At 41.9% G+C, this 13224-nt stretch overlaps 1 protein-coding gene across 7 annotated transcripts in view; it reads right to left on the bottom strand.

Moving 5' to 3' along the window:
- helz2a (helicase with zinc finger 2a) overlaps window positions 1-13224 on the bottom strand; it is a 223040-nt gene that overhangs the window by 79128 nt on the left and 130688 nt on the right. For all 7 annotated transcript variants that reach the window (XM_070895983.1, XM_070895982.1, XM_070895988.1 and 4 more), the window contains 2 exons: window positions 7908-7983; window positions 1262-4832 (listed from right to left, as the gene is read on the bottom strand). In XM_070895983.1, the coding sequence (XP_070752084.1) occupies window positions 1262-4832; window positions 7908-7983 (3647 nt within the window). The remainder of the gene's footprint in view (window positions 1-1261; window positions 4833-7907; window positions 7984-13224) is intronic.

The raw sequence follows: 13224 nt of genomic DNA, 5'->3' as shown, positions 1-13224 counted from the left end.
GCACTTTCAGCCCCAGGAAGTCTTACTACAACTGTGCAGGGCTTTGGTGAGACTATACCTGGAGTTTTGTGCACAGTTTTGGTCTCCTTATCTGAGAAAGGACATACATACCTTAGATGCGGTACATCGAAGGTTCACTAGATTGATCCCTGGTATGAGAGGGTTGTCCTATGAGGAGAGATTGGGTAGATTGGACCTATACTCTCTGGAGTTTAGAAGAATGAGAGGCAATCTCAGTGAAACATATAAGATTCCAAGGGCAATTGACAGGGTAGATGCTGAGGAATTGTTTCCCCCGGCTCGTGAGTCTACAAGTAGGGTGCATAGTCTCAGAATAATGGCGTTGACCATTTAAGACTGAAATGAGGAGGAATTTCTTCACTTAGAGGGTTGTGAATCTTTGGAATTCTCTACCCAAAAGGGCTGTGAATGCTGAGTATATTCAAGGCAGAGATGGATAGATTTTTGGACTCTAGGGCACTCACGAGATTATGGGGATCAGGCGGGAAAGTGGAATTGAGGTCGAAGATCAGCCATGATCTTATTGAATGGCGGAGCAGGCTCAAAAGCTATATGACCTACTCCTGCTTCTAATTCTCATGTTCTTATGTGCTACTGTACCTGTTGTGCTGGACAAAGATGACTAGCAGAGCAGAGGCCATGTTTGTTGGGATAGTCATAATCAAACAAATGGCAAGATCTAAAGCTATTCATGATAACCACGGTTGAAGGCTAACTGAGTAATGTGGAAATCCATTAAGAAAACAAATTCAAACCAAAAATACTGGAATATATGAAGCAAAAATTTCCATTTCACTATGTCAAATATCTCATCTGCATTACAATATACAGCTATTACTTGGGTACTGAGATTATAGATCAGCTGGATGAAAATAAAGACATGGCTCAGGATCGCAATCTGTTACAAAAATATATCAAATCTCGCCTGAACAGATTAAATGACAAAATTGATGATAACACGTTTTATGGGAAATAATTTTTAGGATAGGATCTATTTTCCTAACATCATTGGTGCACCATTTGGTCTGGTGTGTATTTATTTTCTCAACTGTACAGTGCATGTGGGAAGATACAGGTACCTTGGGTACTCATGCAAGTGAAAACAAAATGGACGAATTTAATTTAGTGACTTTTGAATCCAAATCCTAGTGGCTTAGGAATCCAAAATTCTTATTCCAACAAACGACTCCAAAATGGGACAGAAAACCTTCAATTGTGATTGTCCAGTCGCAGTACTTACAGATCAGGAAGTTGTTTGGGAATTATCTCCACAACAAACTTTGTATTTTTCTTGAATATTTCTTTTGGGATTGTAGCCATGGAGTTTTGGTGCACAGAAAATGTTGTCTTGATGTCGGGTTCTCTGTCGGGTTTAGGACGATCATTGTCAAACCTATTAGTCACAGCATGTGCCACCCAGGTGTAGGTGTTGGGGTCAATATTCAGCTCTGAGGAGTTTTCTGATATGTGAAGTCCCTTCAAACTTTGGTGAAGAGGCTCATCATTTTTGGTCAGATTCCTTGCTATTTTTTGTTTCAAGCCCCTACACTGAAGACACAGATAGCAATTGGTCAGTGCACTTTCAATGTGCCAATTTTTACAGTATTCTTTGGGAATGGAAAAAGAGCCTTGCAGCTTTCTATCTTGTGTATCCTGCGGTGCCCAGGTTATCTTAACATCATAGATGACTATGACTTCATTCTCGTTTACAGCACTTGATGCAGATTCCATTGCGCACAATGGTTTCCAGATTGTTTGGTATTCCTTTACATCATGATAATGCTTTTGGGGTGACCTTGAAGCATACTTTGAGAAGCATGTAATGGGATTTTCTGCATGCTCTACACAAATCTCAAACATTGGAGTTATATTCAACAACTGCACAGCTGGCACCAAGAAGCCATTCTTTATATCTGTGGTCAGCTGCAACTGCAATGCATCACCATTTTTCACCTCCAGGGAAATGTGTACATAATGTGAAATCTTTGAAAGTTGGCACTTGCTTATTTCTATCTTGCCACAATGTCCTTGCTTGCCATTAGGTTTGGCACCTTGGCTCTCCTCCAGAAGAAGGGCAGCCACCTTGGCAAATTCTTCTGATCTGACTGCTTTCACAAATTGTTGCCAAGTGTTTGCACTAATAGTACGGACATGTGGGTTACAGAATGGCTCAGGTGGAAGAATGACATCTCTTGATGTTTCTAAGCAGTAGACTCTTTTCTTCCATGTTAATTTCATTGATTGGTTTCTCTGATCAAATGCAGGTTGCTCCACCAGCTGCAGAGTTCTGTAGTTTATACGATAGAGATCTGCTAGAGTTTCTCGGTTCAAAGGGAACATAATATTGAAGTACCCGGTCAGTGGTTCAACATCAACAGCGAATGCCAGCTTTTGCATCACTTGGTTTCTAAGCTGTGTTGCCAAGTAAAGGCTTTGAACTCTTTTTTCATAATTTGCAGCCTTCCTATTCTTTCTGTTGAAATCACTACATAATTTGTCAATTTCCTGTGTGGTGTATGGAAGCGATCCCCTGAGTAGGACTGTGGCAAGGAGACGCTGAACAATAATGTCCAGATATCGGCGAATGGGTGATGTGGCCCAGGTATAAGATTCAAGGTGCAGAGAGTAATGCTCCTGCCTTGATAGAGATGTTGCGTCGGAGCGAACAAAGAAGGATTTGAGCATAAGTTTTCTTAGTTCTAATGATACTGGTGCAAGATTTGGGTGGATATCATCTGTTGCAATGAAATCTGTCAACTTGTGAACATCATTATCCTCAGCTGCTTTTATCAGACTGTTCCACAAAGAAGACAAGATCTGGAATTCCTGACAAGGTAGAGATTCACAATTCGGTGAGATGCCCACGTGGTGAGAGAGATAGATAGAAAGGCAAATCAGGTTTCTGTGCTTACTTTCTAGATTTGCCACCTGCTGATGAGCAGGAGAACCCTGGCATCTCAATGGTGTCACACGTATTGTTTGCGTCTTATCGGTCAAGAATTCAGCAACAAAGCTATTCATCATTATCATGAGTTCTTCAATCATCTGATGGGACTGTCTGTTTCCTGGCTGCTTTTCTTCATCGGGCTGGTCATAATGCCAAGCATCTTGAAGTCGACATTTTCGATGAATTCTGGAAAAGTGAAAGGCTACAGCAATCGAATCTTCCAAAGTATCAAATCTCAATTCACTTCCACTAAAATCCTTGATAATATCCTCTGCTTGTTCATAGGAAAGCTTTCTATCTGACTGAACAACAGAAAGTGAAAAGTTTGCTTCAACAACTTTGTCTGTGCCCTTTTGTACAACAACAAACAAAGAAATGACCTTGCGGTCTTTTCCTGGCAGCAGGCTGCAGAGTTCTTGACTGAGCTTTGGTGGTAGCATGTGAATTGGATCTCTGTCAGGGGGATAATAAGTAACTCCACGCTTGCATGCCTCATCATCTAAGGAACTGCCTTTTGGCACAAAGCTTGCTACATCTGCGATGTGAACCCCTATTTCGTAATATTCATCTAACTCTCTCACACTAATAGCATCATCAAGATCCTTGGAATTCTTGGGATCCACGGTGAATGTGAAATACTTCCGGCAGTCCATTTGTTTTTCCCCAAATGTTTTTTTTAATTCCTGACTGTGTTCATTTAACTCTTTGATAACTTCTTTTGGATAAGTGTCCTGAATTTGATATTCCAAGTTCAATATTTTCAGTCCTTGATCCATTGTTACTGCTGCAGGGAGTACTTTCGTTACAATTCCCAATGGGAAGTAGAAACATTTACGCCAGCATAGTATTTCAACAACAAAGAAATAATTTCTCCTTATTTCTTCAGTAAGGTATATAGTATCTTTTATCACATATCTTTCTTTGTTACCTTTGTGAATAGGGATTATTTTGCGAGATTTTTTATCTCCTGATGTGTAGATTTTTGTAACACATTTGTTGACAGGAACCATTACACGGGAATCATATTCATCAACTGTGCAGACAAAGATTCTCGGCAAATCGCCTTTCTTCAACACACCAACAACCTTTCCACTGGCACCAGAATTATCACCTTGGTCCGAGTTCTGGGTCAGAATTTCAACTAAAACCTGATCACCAGGAAATGACTTTCCACAGTTAACCCGACCTTTTATCATAATGTGTACAGGCTGAAGCTCATCCAGGGTGATGGCATAGCCTTTGTAAAATTTTTCCATGACTATTTCACATCGCTTATACATTGTAGGCTGAGTTAACAGCAGTGTCTCCAGGACGTGTGCAGGATAATCTGTGTACTGTACATTTTGTTTCTTCTGAAAGGACTGAGTGGATTTCTGAGTGGAGGCTGCTAGGATTTCATTACTCATATTCTCTTGTTCTATTTCCTCTCCTTCAACAGCATCGATCAATCCTTCCTCAGTCACTGTTAATGTCATATTCTTGCTCTCATCTAAAAGTTCTTGTAGTATTGGATCAACATCTTTGTCTGAATAATAAGAATCATTGTCACTTTCATCTTCCTCCTTGGAAGCCCAGTTCTCAGTGTCAACAATGGCCTGTTTAATCTGTCCCATTGTCAGCTCCTCTGGGTAAATGCTTTGTTTGTCAATAGACTCCTGAATATACTTCTTCCAAATTTTGCTGCATTGTCCAACAGAGCAAAGAGCCACAGCATCACCAACAACGATCACAAGAGATTGGGCCCGTGTCATGGCTGTGTTCAAAACCTGAGGTTGATTGAAAAACTCTAAACTAGCACTCTTTGGAGAAGTGCTGCTTTCAGAAGTATGCACTGTAGAGATGATCATCACTCTGAACTGCTTTCCTGGTGAGAACAAGAACAAAACAATTATTCCATATGAAGCTATCATTCCTGTAAATAAGTGAATCAAAATATTCAAGTGTTTCTTTTCTAAGGCAGTGTATTGACTCCCTGTGTTATTAAGTACGGTCGTAGGATTCAGGAAGATGTCAGAAATTTCACACAATCAAAGATTTCTGTCAGAAATCTGTCTTCTGGGAGTTGAAAAAACTAAAATCTCCAAAATTAATATCATAAAATATTTTTAAAGTTACTTAGCATTTAGGAAATAGCAAGTGTAATAGTTTGAGTGCTGACAATCCACACTCAATAGTGCCAACAGTGGTAACATTATTTTATTAAGAGTAGACCTCCTATGGTACTGCTCATGGTCAGTTAAAGGATGAGCTATTTTGTAAGGATAGGACCACTCGGCAACTAATGCAGGATGTATCATTCTGTTGTGAATGTGCGGCTCTGTGTAACTTAGTGTGTTCCTTTAAGATCACTTGTGCTGTAATTGCTGTGTCTTCCTGGGTCAATTAGAGATTCATATATGGGCTAGAATTTCCATTGCTTTGCCGCTCAGTTTCTTGCGGTATTGATCATTTTGGGCGAGAACCGGGGCGGCGAAAACTTCCACAGCTGAGTTCCGCTGGCAGATTCGAAGTACCACTGGAGAGTGAGCTGCCAGCGTGCCCCGCCCATAGACTGCCATCACCCAATTTTTGGCTCAGCGGTGACTCGTAGGCAAGTTTTTTAAAAATCGCCCACGAGAAGCAGCGGAACTGGACAGTGCTGGGCGGTAGGTAAGTAGCCCTGCAAAAAAAGGTAAGTAAATGGGTTTTTACTAATTATTTTAAAATTCTCTTGCAGTGATTTAAGTGAAAAGGGTCTTGAGAATGTTTTTCTGATTTTTTAATTTTATATCTTTTGGAGAACTATTTTTTGTCTTTTTCTCCTCCTCGGCCCAACCCGCAGCCTTGGTGTAAATGTTAGTAATTATCGGCCATTTCTTTTAAGAGGGAGGGCCGGATTGTGGTGGTGGGGTGCTTTGAAGAGCTCGCGGGGCAGAAAGGGGTCGCCACTGGGCGGTAACAGGTTGGCACGTGGCCGACGGGGCGGGCATGCCGGGCGGGGCAAAAACCCATTTCTGCCTCCCCAGGCTCAGGGGCAATTTCTGATGGGTTGGCTCATCTGCCTGCCCCCGGTCGGAAAGGCCTTACTTTAAGGAGTGGAGCAATTTCGGCCCAAATACGTCTTACTGAAGAAATAAGGGAAAATGGTTTCTTTGTTGTTGAACTATTATGCCGGTGTCATTCTTTTTTACTGTCCGTTGGGAATTGTAACTAAAGTTACTCCCAGTGACAGTAATAATGGATCAAGGAATGGAAATAGTGAACTTGGAATATCAAATTCATGAAGTTAGCCGAAAGAAGTTAGCTTGGCAGAAATGCTGGTAACATGGAGGTCCTGAAGAATTTAGCGGCAGGATCACATTTTAATTTTTTTTCTCTGTCTCCCAACCAGCAGCCAACCAGATTGAGAGATGGCTGGCTGTCAAGGAGGAAGGCCTGCATGGAAAGGCCACAGCCAGGGAGCGGAGAGAGAGGGTCGGATTGTGGAGGGGGGGTTGCTTTGAAGAGCTCATGGATTATGGGGGAGACCGTGGGTTGAGGGGGGAGATCACTGGGGGTTAGAAGAGGTTGCTGGTCGGGGTGGGGGGGATCGCAGAGGGGTTGAAGAGTTTATGGGTCGGGGGGGCGGGGTGCAGAGTGTGGGTCAGGGAGGAGATTGCGGGGTTTGAAGAGATCGCAGGTCGGTGGGGAAATCATGAAGGGGTTGAAGAGATCACAGGATCGAGCGAGGGGGGGGGTGGCTTCAGATCGTGGGAAGTGGATCCGATCACGGGGAGGGAAGCAGGTTTGCTTGAGGGGCCAGGGGAAGCACTCCTGCTCTTGCTGGCCCACAAGAAGTGGCAGAAAGGCACTTACCTGATGAATTCAGCCGTTATTGCCTTCCTTCAGCTGCCGGGTTTCCCGAGTCCTGGGAAACCCATGCAGGAGGTGTTAAATCAAAAATTTGTTAAAATTTGAGGCACGCGGCCTTGTTAACATATTTAAATAACTGACCCACCTCTCGAGTCACTCTCCCCCTAACCCGCCTGCAATGAAAACTGGAAGTGAGTGTGTTTGTGGTGGCTTGGGTTCGGGCTTCAGATTTTTGAAATTTTACGCTACACCCCCAGCACCCTGTTGGAGGGTGGGGAGGGCGGGGGGGGAGTGGTTAAAACGGCCCGCCGTTTTAAGAGTCAGAACTGGAAGAAGTTAGAGATTGAACAGTTGTTAAACAGGTACAGAGCCAGAGAAAAAAATGGGGACATGGGGAGGAAAGAACAAATGTAGTTACTGCTGTAGGTTCTACAAATATGTTGCTCCAAAATTCTGCTTTTCATTTCTAAGGCTAACAACCCAGCCCTTTAAGGTTCTGCAGCAGACACTCAGAGCCAGCCACCCTGCCCAATTTCCTGCCTTCAGATCGGCAGGCAGCCTATTGGGAAACTTGTTTTGTGTTGGCAACTCAGTGACCACTTTATAATAATGATGCAAGACCAAAATCGATCGTGTCTCATGCTGAATCCTCCAGACAGCTGCTATATACACCCTGAATAATGCCTGCCAAATTAACCCTCACCACAAGAATTTAATGTCCAGGCTCACAATAGCAGTATAACTGTTGGAAATTTAAAAGCATTTTCTAAATATAGAATTTTAATTAGTACAGAATCTGACAGAATCTTGAATTTCCAGTGTCTGATAACATCTTGCCGTATAATTTTAATCTTAGACCGCTTTCAACAGGGGATATTTTAAATATGTCTTTTCGACTCATCTGCACAGATCTGAATTGAAAAAGAGTTTCAAGAGGGACAAAAATACTGCGTGCACACATACTCACAGATTTCTGTAATTATATAACAACCTCACGGTATAAGCAGAAGTGATTTCTCAACAGAAGGGAGAAACTCCAAATGCAGTTTCAGCATTAAAAACATATTAAAAGCTCTTTTATAGTTCAACTGGCTTTAAATGCATCTACCTTGAATATTGAAGACAGTCTCTACAGTTACTGACGCGAGTCGCTGTCTCCTGAATTCTTGCCTCAAGCACTGAACCTGAAAATAACATTTTAAAAGCAAATATTAAATGAAATGTGCAAATTAGTGGCATTTTATTTTTTATTGGAGTGAAATAAATTCAAAATCCTTCTAAGTAGAATGGAGAATCTTTTACAGAGACTAGAGTACAATTTTAACTTTGCAATTACTTTTGGCAAGTTCCCAATTTCAATCATGCTATGTGGGTGGCTGTCAAACGAAGGCCATGTGTACCTCCACAGGTAGAAAGGCAAATTCAACAGCGATTCATTGTACAACACTTTCATTTATCTCTTAGAAACAGTTAGGGGCAATTTAAAGATAGCCTCCAGGCCCCATCAACTAGTATGTCAAGATAGAGACGGGTAAGGAAGGTTCATTTGCATCAATTTATTTCTATTGAAACTAAGCCTATAGTTTCCAGCACACAACTCAACTGTTTTGCAAATGACGTCACTACACTACCCAAAAGCCAGATTTTAGTCACTCTTTGCAAAGTACATCCTGACATCGTTTCAAATTTATCTTTTATCAGTTTGAACCCATGGCCCTGAAGAACATACTGTAATACAATATTTGTTTGTTCATTAATCTGCCTGACTTAGATTAACAGGCTTTGATGGTTTGAGTTCATCTTCCTGTATTATCAGTATCTGTATATTGGGAGGGATAAGAATTGGGCCAAAAATAAATGTTTTAAAAATGTGCTTCACTACATTTAATATATAATCTCTCCATCAATGTTCTATTAACTGCAGCAATTTGTATTTAGTTACTATCATTTTTAAATGACAAAGAAGTGATTGTCACAGTGCATGAATCCTTAAGTATTCACAACCCTTGTAAAGAAAAGCTCAACAGTGGAGAAGGCTAATTTTTATCCCTCCAGAAATCTTGGAATAGTGCAAAAGGGCCAGAGACCTGATAAAATGTTTTTCTGTCCTTTTTTCCAGACCTTGGAGTATTCCCCAGGGAGCAAGGAACAACAAAATTAGCCCTTAAAGGCATATCTAGACTGCCTTCCCTCTATCCCTGATGGTCTGCTTCTCTTCAAGATATTGCCGAACTGGACCTTGAAGAGATCTGACTTGCCTTGACCTCCCTAGCTAAGCTATTTCAAGGACTGACTATGTATATTTACGTTTCTCAGGGTCATTAACAGCCACCGTGCTTAATGATGTCAGTTTGGCTCAGAGTTCAGTACCTTGGCTTCTGTACGAAAGTTATGGGTTAAAGCCCAGCAAATCAGGGATCAAGCATCTTACAGTACCAACTCACCAGGGTCTCCAGGCTTATCATAGACTGCCACATGCCGCACAACTTTGCCATCCAGAGAGGCCTAACAATGGAGCAGGTAGAGGAAGCGGAGGCCAACCCACAGTCAAAGGCAGAGCAAGACACGGACCATCAGTCAGAAGAATTCCCTGCTGAGATAACTTTGCAGTTATCCAGCAGGCTCTAACTAAGTGCCACATCCACTGACTGCATTTCAGTACTTTCTACTTGTGCACAATGCAGTGGCAAAAATTAATCTTCAGCACCTTAGTATCTCTTAGTCCTCCTAGGTGCTTCCCCAGTCGCAGGAAAAAGTGAGGAGGATGGCTGTTCAGTGTCAATGGGAGTTTCTTGGAATTGAGATAGCCCTCTCCCTCCTTGTGCTGGGTCATCTGATAGTCCTGCAACTGCTTCCACCACACCCACTGCTGTGGTGGCTGTCAGCTCTTGACTGCTTTCTGTCACATGTACTGTCATCTGAGCAGCAGGGAGTTGGACAGCTCAGATGTGTGTTGCTCAGAGGTACTGCAGCCTCTTCCGTGCTGGCTCCAGCTATGTCTCTGCTATTGGGAAGCCCTTCAGTACGTCTTCGATATGTGTGGAAGGAAATGCGTGGCCAGCAATGAGGGCAGTGAAGCCCTGTGAAATAACATAGCAATATTAGGAACAGGAGTAGGCCATTCAGGCCCTCGGGCCTGCTCCTCCATTCAATTAAATTATGGCTGACCTGCATCTTACCTTCATATCCCTTGATACACTTACAAACCAAAGTCTATCTAGCTCAGTCTTGAAAGCTCCAATTGTCCCAGTATCCACAGCCTTTCAGGGGTGAGAGTTCCAAAATGTCTACTCTCCTTTAAGCGAAAAAGTGCTTCGTGATTTCGATCCTGATTGCCTAGCTCTAATTTTAAGATTATGTCCTCTTGTTCTTGATTCCCCCATCAGAAAACATAGTTCCTCTGTATCTATCCTATCAAATCCTTATAAGGTTTTAAACACCTCAATTCTAATCACTTCCAATCCCAATTGGAAAATTTAGGCATGGATACCAAAAGACAAGAGTGGGCCATCCCCAGGACTAATATCCATCACAGTCAGAAGCAGGGAAAAAATGTATTCTATGTAGAAAATAAATGAAAACACTGCTGGTAATAATTAACAGCTGTATGATGATCCTATCATGTGACTCACAGAGGGATGTTTTGCAATTGGAAATCAAATCTAAAGGAGAATTTAAACTCATTCTTTCAGGGAACAAAGAACTATACACATTAATTGCTGCATTTCTAAATAACATCACAGGCAAATTTGGAACCGTTTAACTGAACGACCTGGTAAGACTTGGAGCCTGAAATTGTTGCATCAGACAGCAACAAGGAAATGTTTATATAACATGATCACGAGAAAGCTGATAAAGAGCCTGCTGTGACCTTTAATGCTGCTTTGAGATTTAATAAGCATGCTTTCCCCTAAAATATAGCAGGTAGAAAAGTTGCATGTTTGTCAATTTAATTAACTGATATTTCAATGCAGTGGATGTAGATAATAGACTGAAGCTAGACTAATGGTGTTATATATGTGGATTTGTATTTACTCTGTACAGCCACCAGAGGGCTCATCCCTTAGGGTCCCAAGGGGTCCCATAATCCCTTGGGAGCACAGGTATTTAAGGAGGCTTCACAGGTTGGAGAGGCACTCTGGAGACCTGCAGTAAAAGACTACGGTCACACTTTACTTTGAGCTCACAATGTTCAGTCTGACTCTTTCTCCATACACAACAAATGGTATACAGGTACAAACTTTTAAATTAAGCTTCGTGTAACTTAGATTCTATGACAACCTAAAACTACATGCAAAGCATCTTTGCCGAAAACTTTTAAAGGTGTCATGTAGTCTTGCAAATTAACCATAATTATGTGATGATGTAACACAGAGATAGTTATGCTTGTGCATGTATTGCATTGGTTTTTGAAATTATAAAGAGATTATTGTAGTTGTGACTGCCTTTGCATTTCTGGATCTCAGGTCTGGATCCAGCTCAGATTGATGAGTGGGCGTCTCTTCTCCTCTGGTTCAAAGTGAGTTGTCTCACCCGAGTAGGTGTAGAACTGCCTACTTTCTGGCACTAATTTGCACAAAGTTGGGAATCTCAGCAGGCCATACTGATCTCTGTTGTAGGACACAGAAAAAGTAGAGGACATGCTCTTCTGAGGGTAGGGCTCTGAAACATTTTTGGAGAAAAGTAGAAACAGCTTCAGTCTGTATCCAATTTATGCTGCACTTGCTCCAAGAGTATTTCATGTCACTGTACAAAATGTGGAGGGGAAAATTCAATTCTAGCAATGGCTCCCTTCCCTTAGTGCATGCAAAAAACATTTATACTGGAGAATCATCTTCATTGCAGTTAATTGTGCACACTTGCTTGGAATCATTCTGCATAGTGTTGTACAAATCCTTCCCTAGCCAGAATCATTCGCCCAGATTTTGCTGCCAGCGGTGAAGGAACGGCGCTCGCTGTTCACCTTGCTACCAGCTGCCCACAAGGTTTTTGCGGGCTTTTGAGCAAAGACTTGCTTTAATCCGATGACTGATCCAATGTGACGGTCTCTACAGGAGATCTGTGGCGTGGCTCTTCAACCAATCAGATTGAAGAATCTTCACTGAGCTACTAAACCAGGAAGTATAAAGCAGGAAGAAAAAATTAGATTTAAATCATGTACAGAAAGCAGAATAAAGATTGAGAAAGACAGATGGGATTAAGAGAGAGAGATAAAAGAGACAGACAGAAAAAGTTTTTTTAAATTATCTTAATTTTTTTTTAAATCTCCAACACTAATTTACTTCTGAAGGAATGAGATTCCACACTTGTAACATTAAACTTTCAGAGCCAGTGAGATTGTTTGGCAGTAATTATCAAGCCGTTAAAAATTCACTTACTCCTAAATGCACCAGCCCTAACTTTTTATGCCGCCTTTGGTGGGGTCTAGTGGGCAAGTACCCCAAGTTCACACCATTGCCTGTCTTTCAATGCCGACTCTATCAGGGAAAATTATTACTCCGCACTCTGTGGAGGAGCAGAGTATAAGAACATAAGAAGAACATAAGAAATAGGAGTAGTAGTCCATATGGTCCCTCGAGCCTGCTCTGCCATTTAATCCGATCATGGCTGATCCGAACATGGACTCAGGTCCACTTCACTGCCCACTCCCCATAACCTCTTATTCCCTTATCAGTTGAGAAACTGTCTATCTCTGCCTTAAATTTATTCAATGTCCCAGCTTTCACAGCTCTCTGAGGCAGCAAATTCCACAGATTTACAACCCTCTGAGAAAATAAATTTCTCCTCATCTCAGTTTTAAATGGGCAGCCCCTTATTCTAAAATTATTCCCTCTAGTTCTAGTCTCCCCCATCATCTCTCTGCATCCACCTTGTCAAGCCCCCTCATGATCTTATACGTTTTGATAAGATCACCTCTAATTCTTCTGAATTGCAATGAGTAGAGATCCAACCGACTCAACATTTCCTCATAAGTCAACCCCCTCATCTCTGGAATAAACCTACTGAACTGCCTCCAAAGCATGTATATCTTTTCGTAAATATGGAAACCAAAACTGCACGCAGTATTCCAGGTGTGACCTCAGCAATACCCTGTATAACTGTAGCAAGACTTCCCTGCTTTTATACTCCATCCCCTTGGCAATAAAGGCCAAGATTCCATTGGCCTTCCTGATCACTTGCTGTACCTACATACTAACCTTTTGTGTTTCATGCACAAGTACCCCCAGGTCCCACTATACTGCATCACTTTGCATAAGAATATAAGAACATAAGAATTAGGAACAGGAGTAAGCCATCTAGCCCCTCGAGCCTGCTCTGCCATTCAACAAGATCATGGCTGATCTGGCCGTGGACTCAGCTCCACTTACCCGCCCGCTCCCTGTAACCCTTAATTCCCTTATTGGTTAAAAATCTGTCTATCTGTG

This window comes from Pristiophorus japonicus, chromosome 12, assembly GCF_044704955.1.
Source record: "Pristiophorus japonicus isolate sPriJap1 chromosome 12, sPriJap1.hap1, whole genome shotgun sequence".
In the NCBI taxonomy this organism is placed as follows: domain Eukaryota; kingdom Metazoa; phylum Chordata; class Chondrichthyes; family Pristiophoridae; genus Pristiophorus; species Pristiophorus japonicus.
This window is presented reverse-complemented; position numbering and strand designations above follow the sequence as displayed.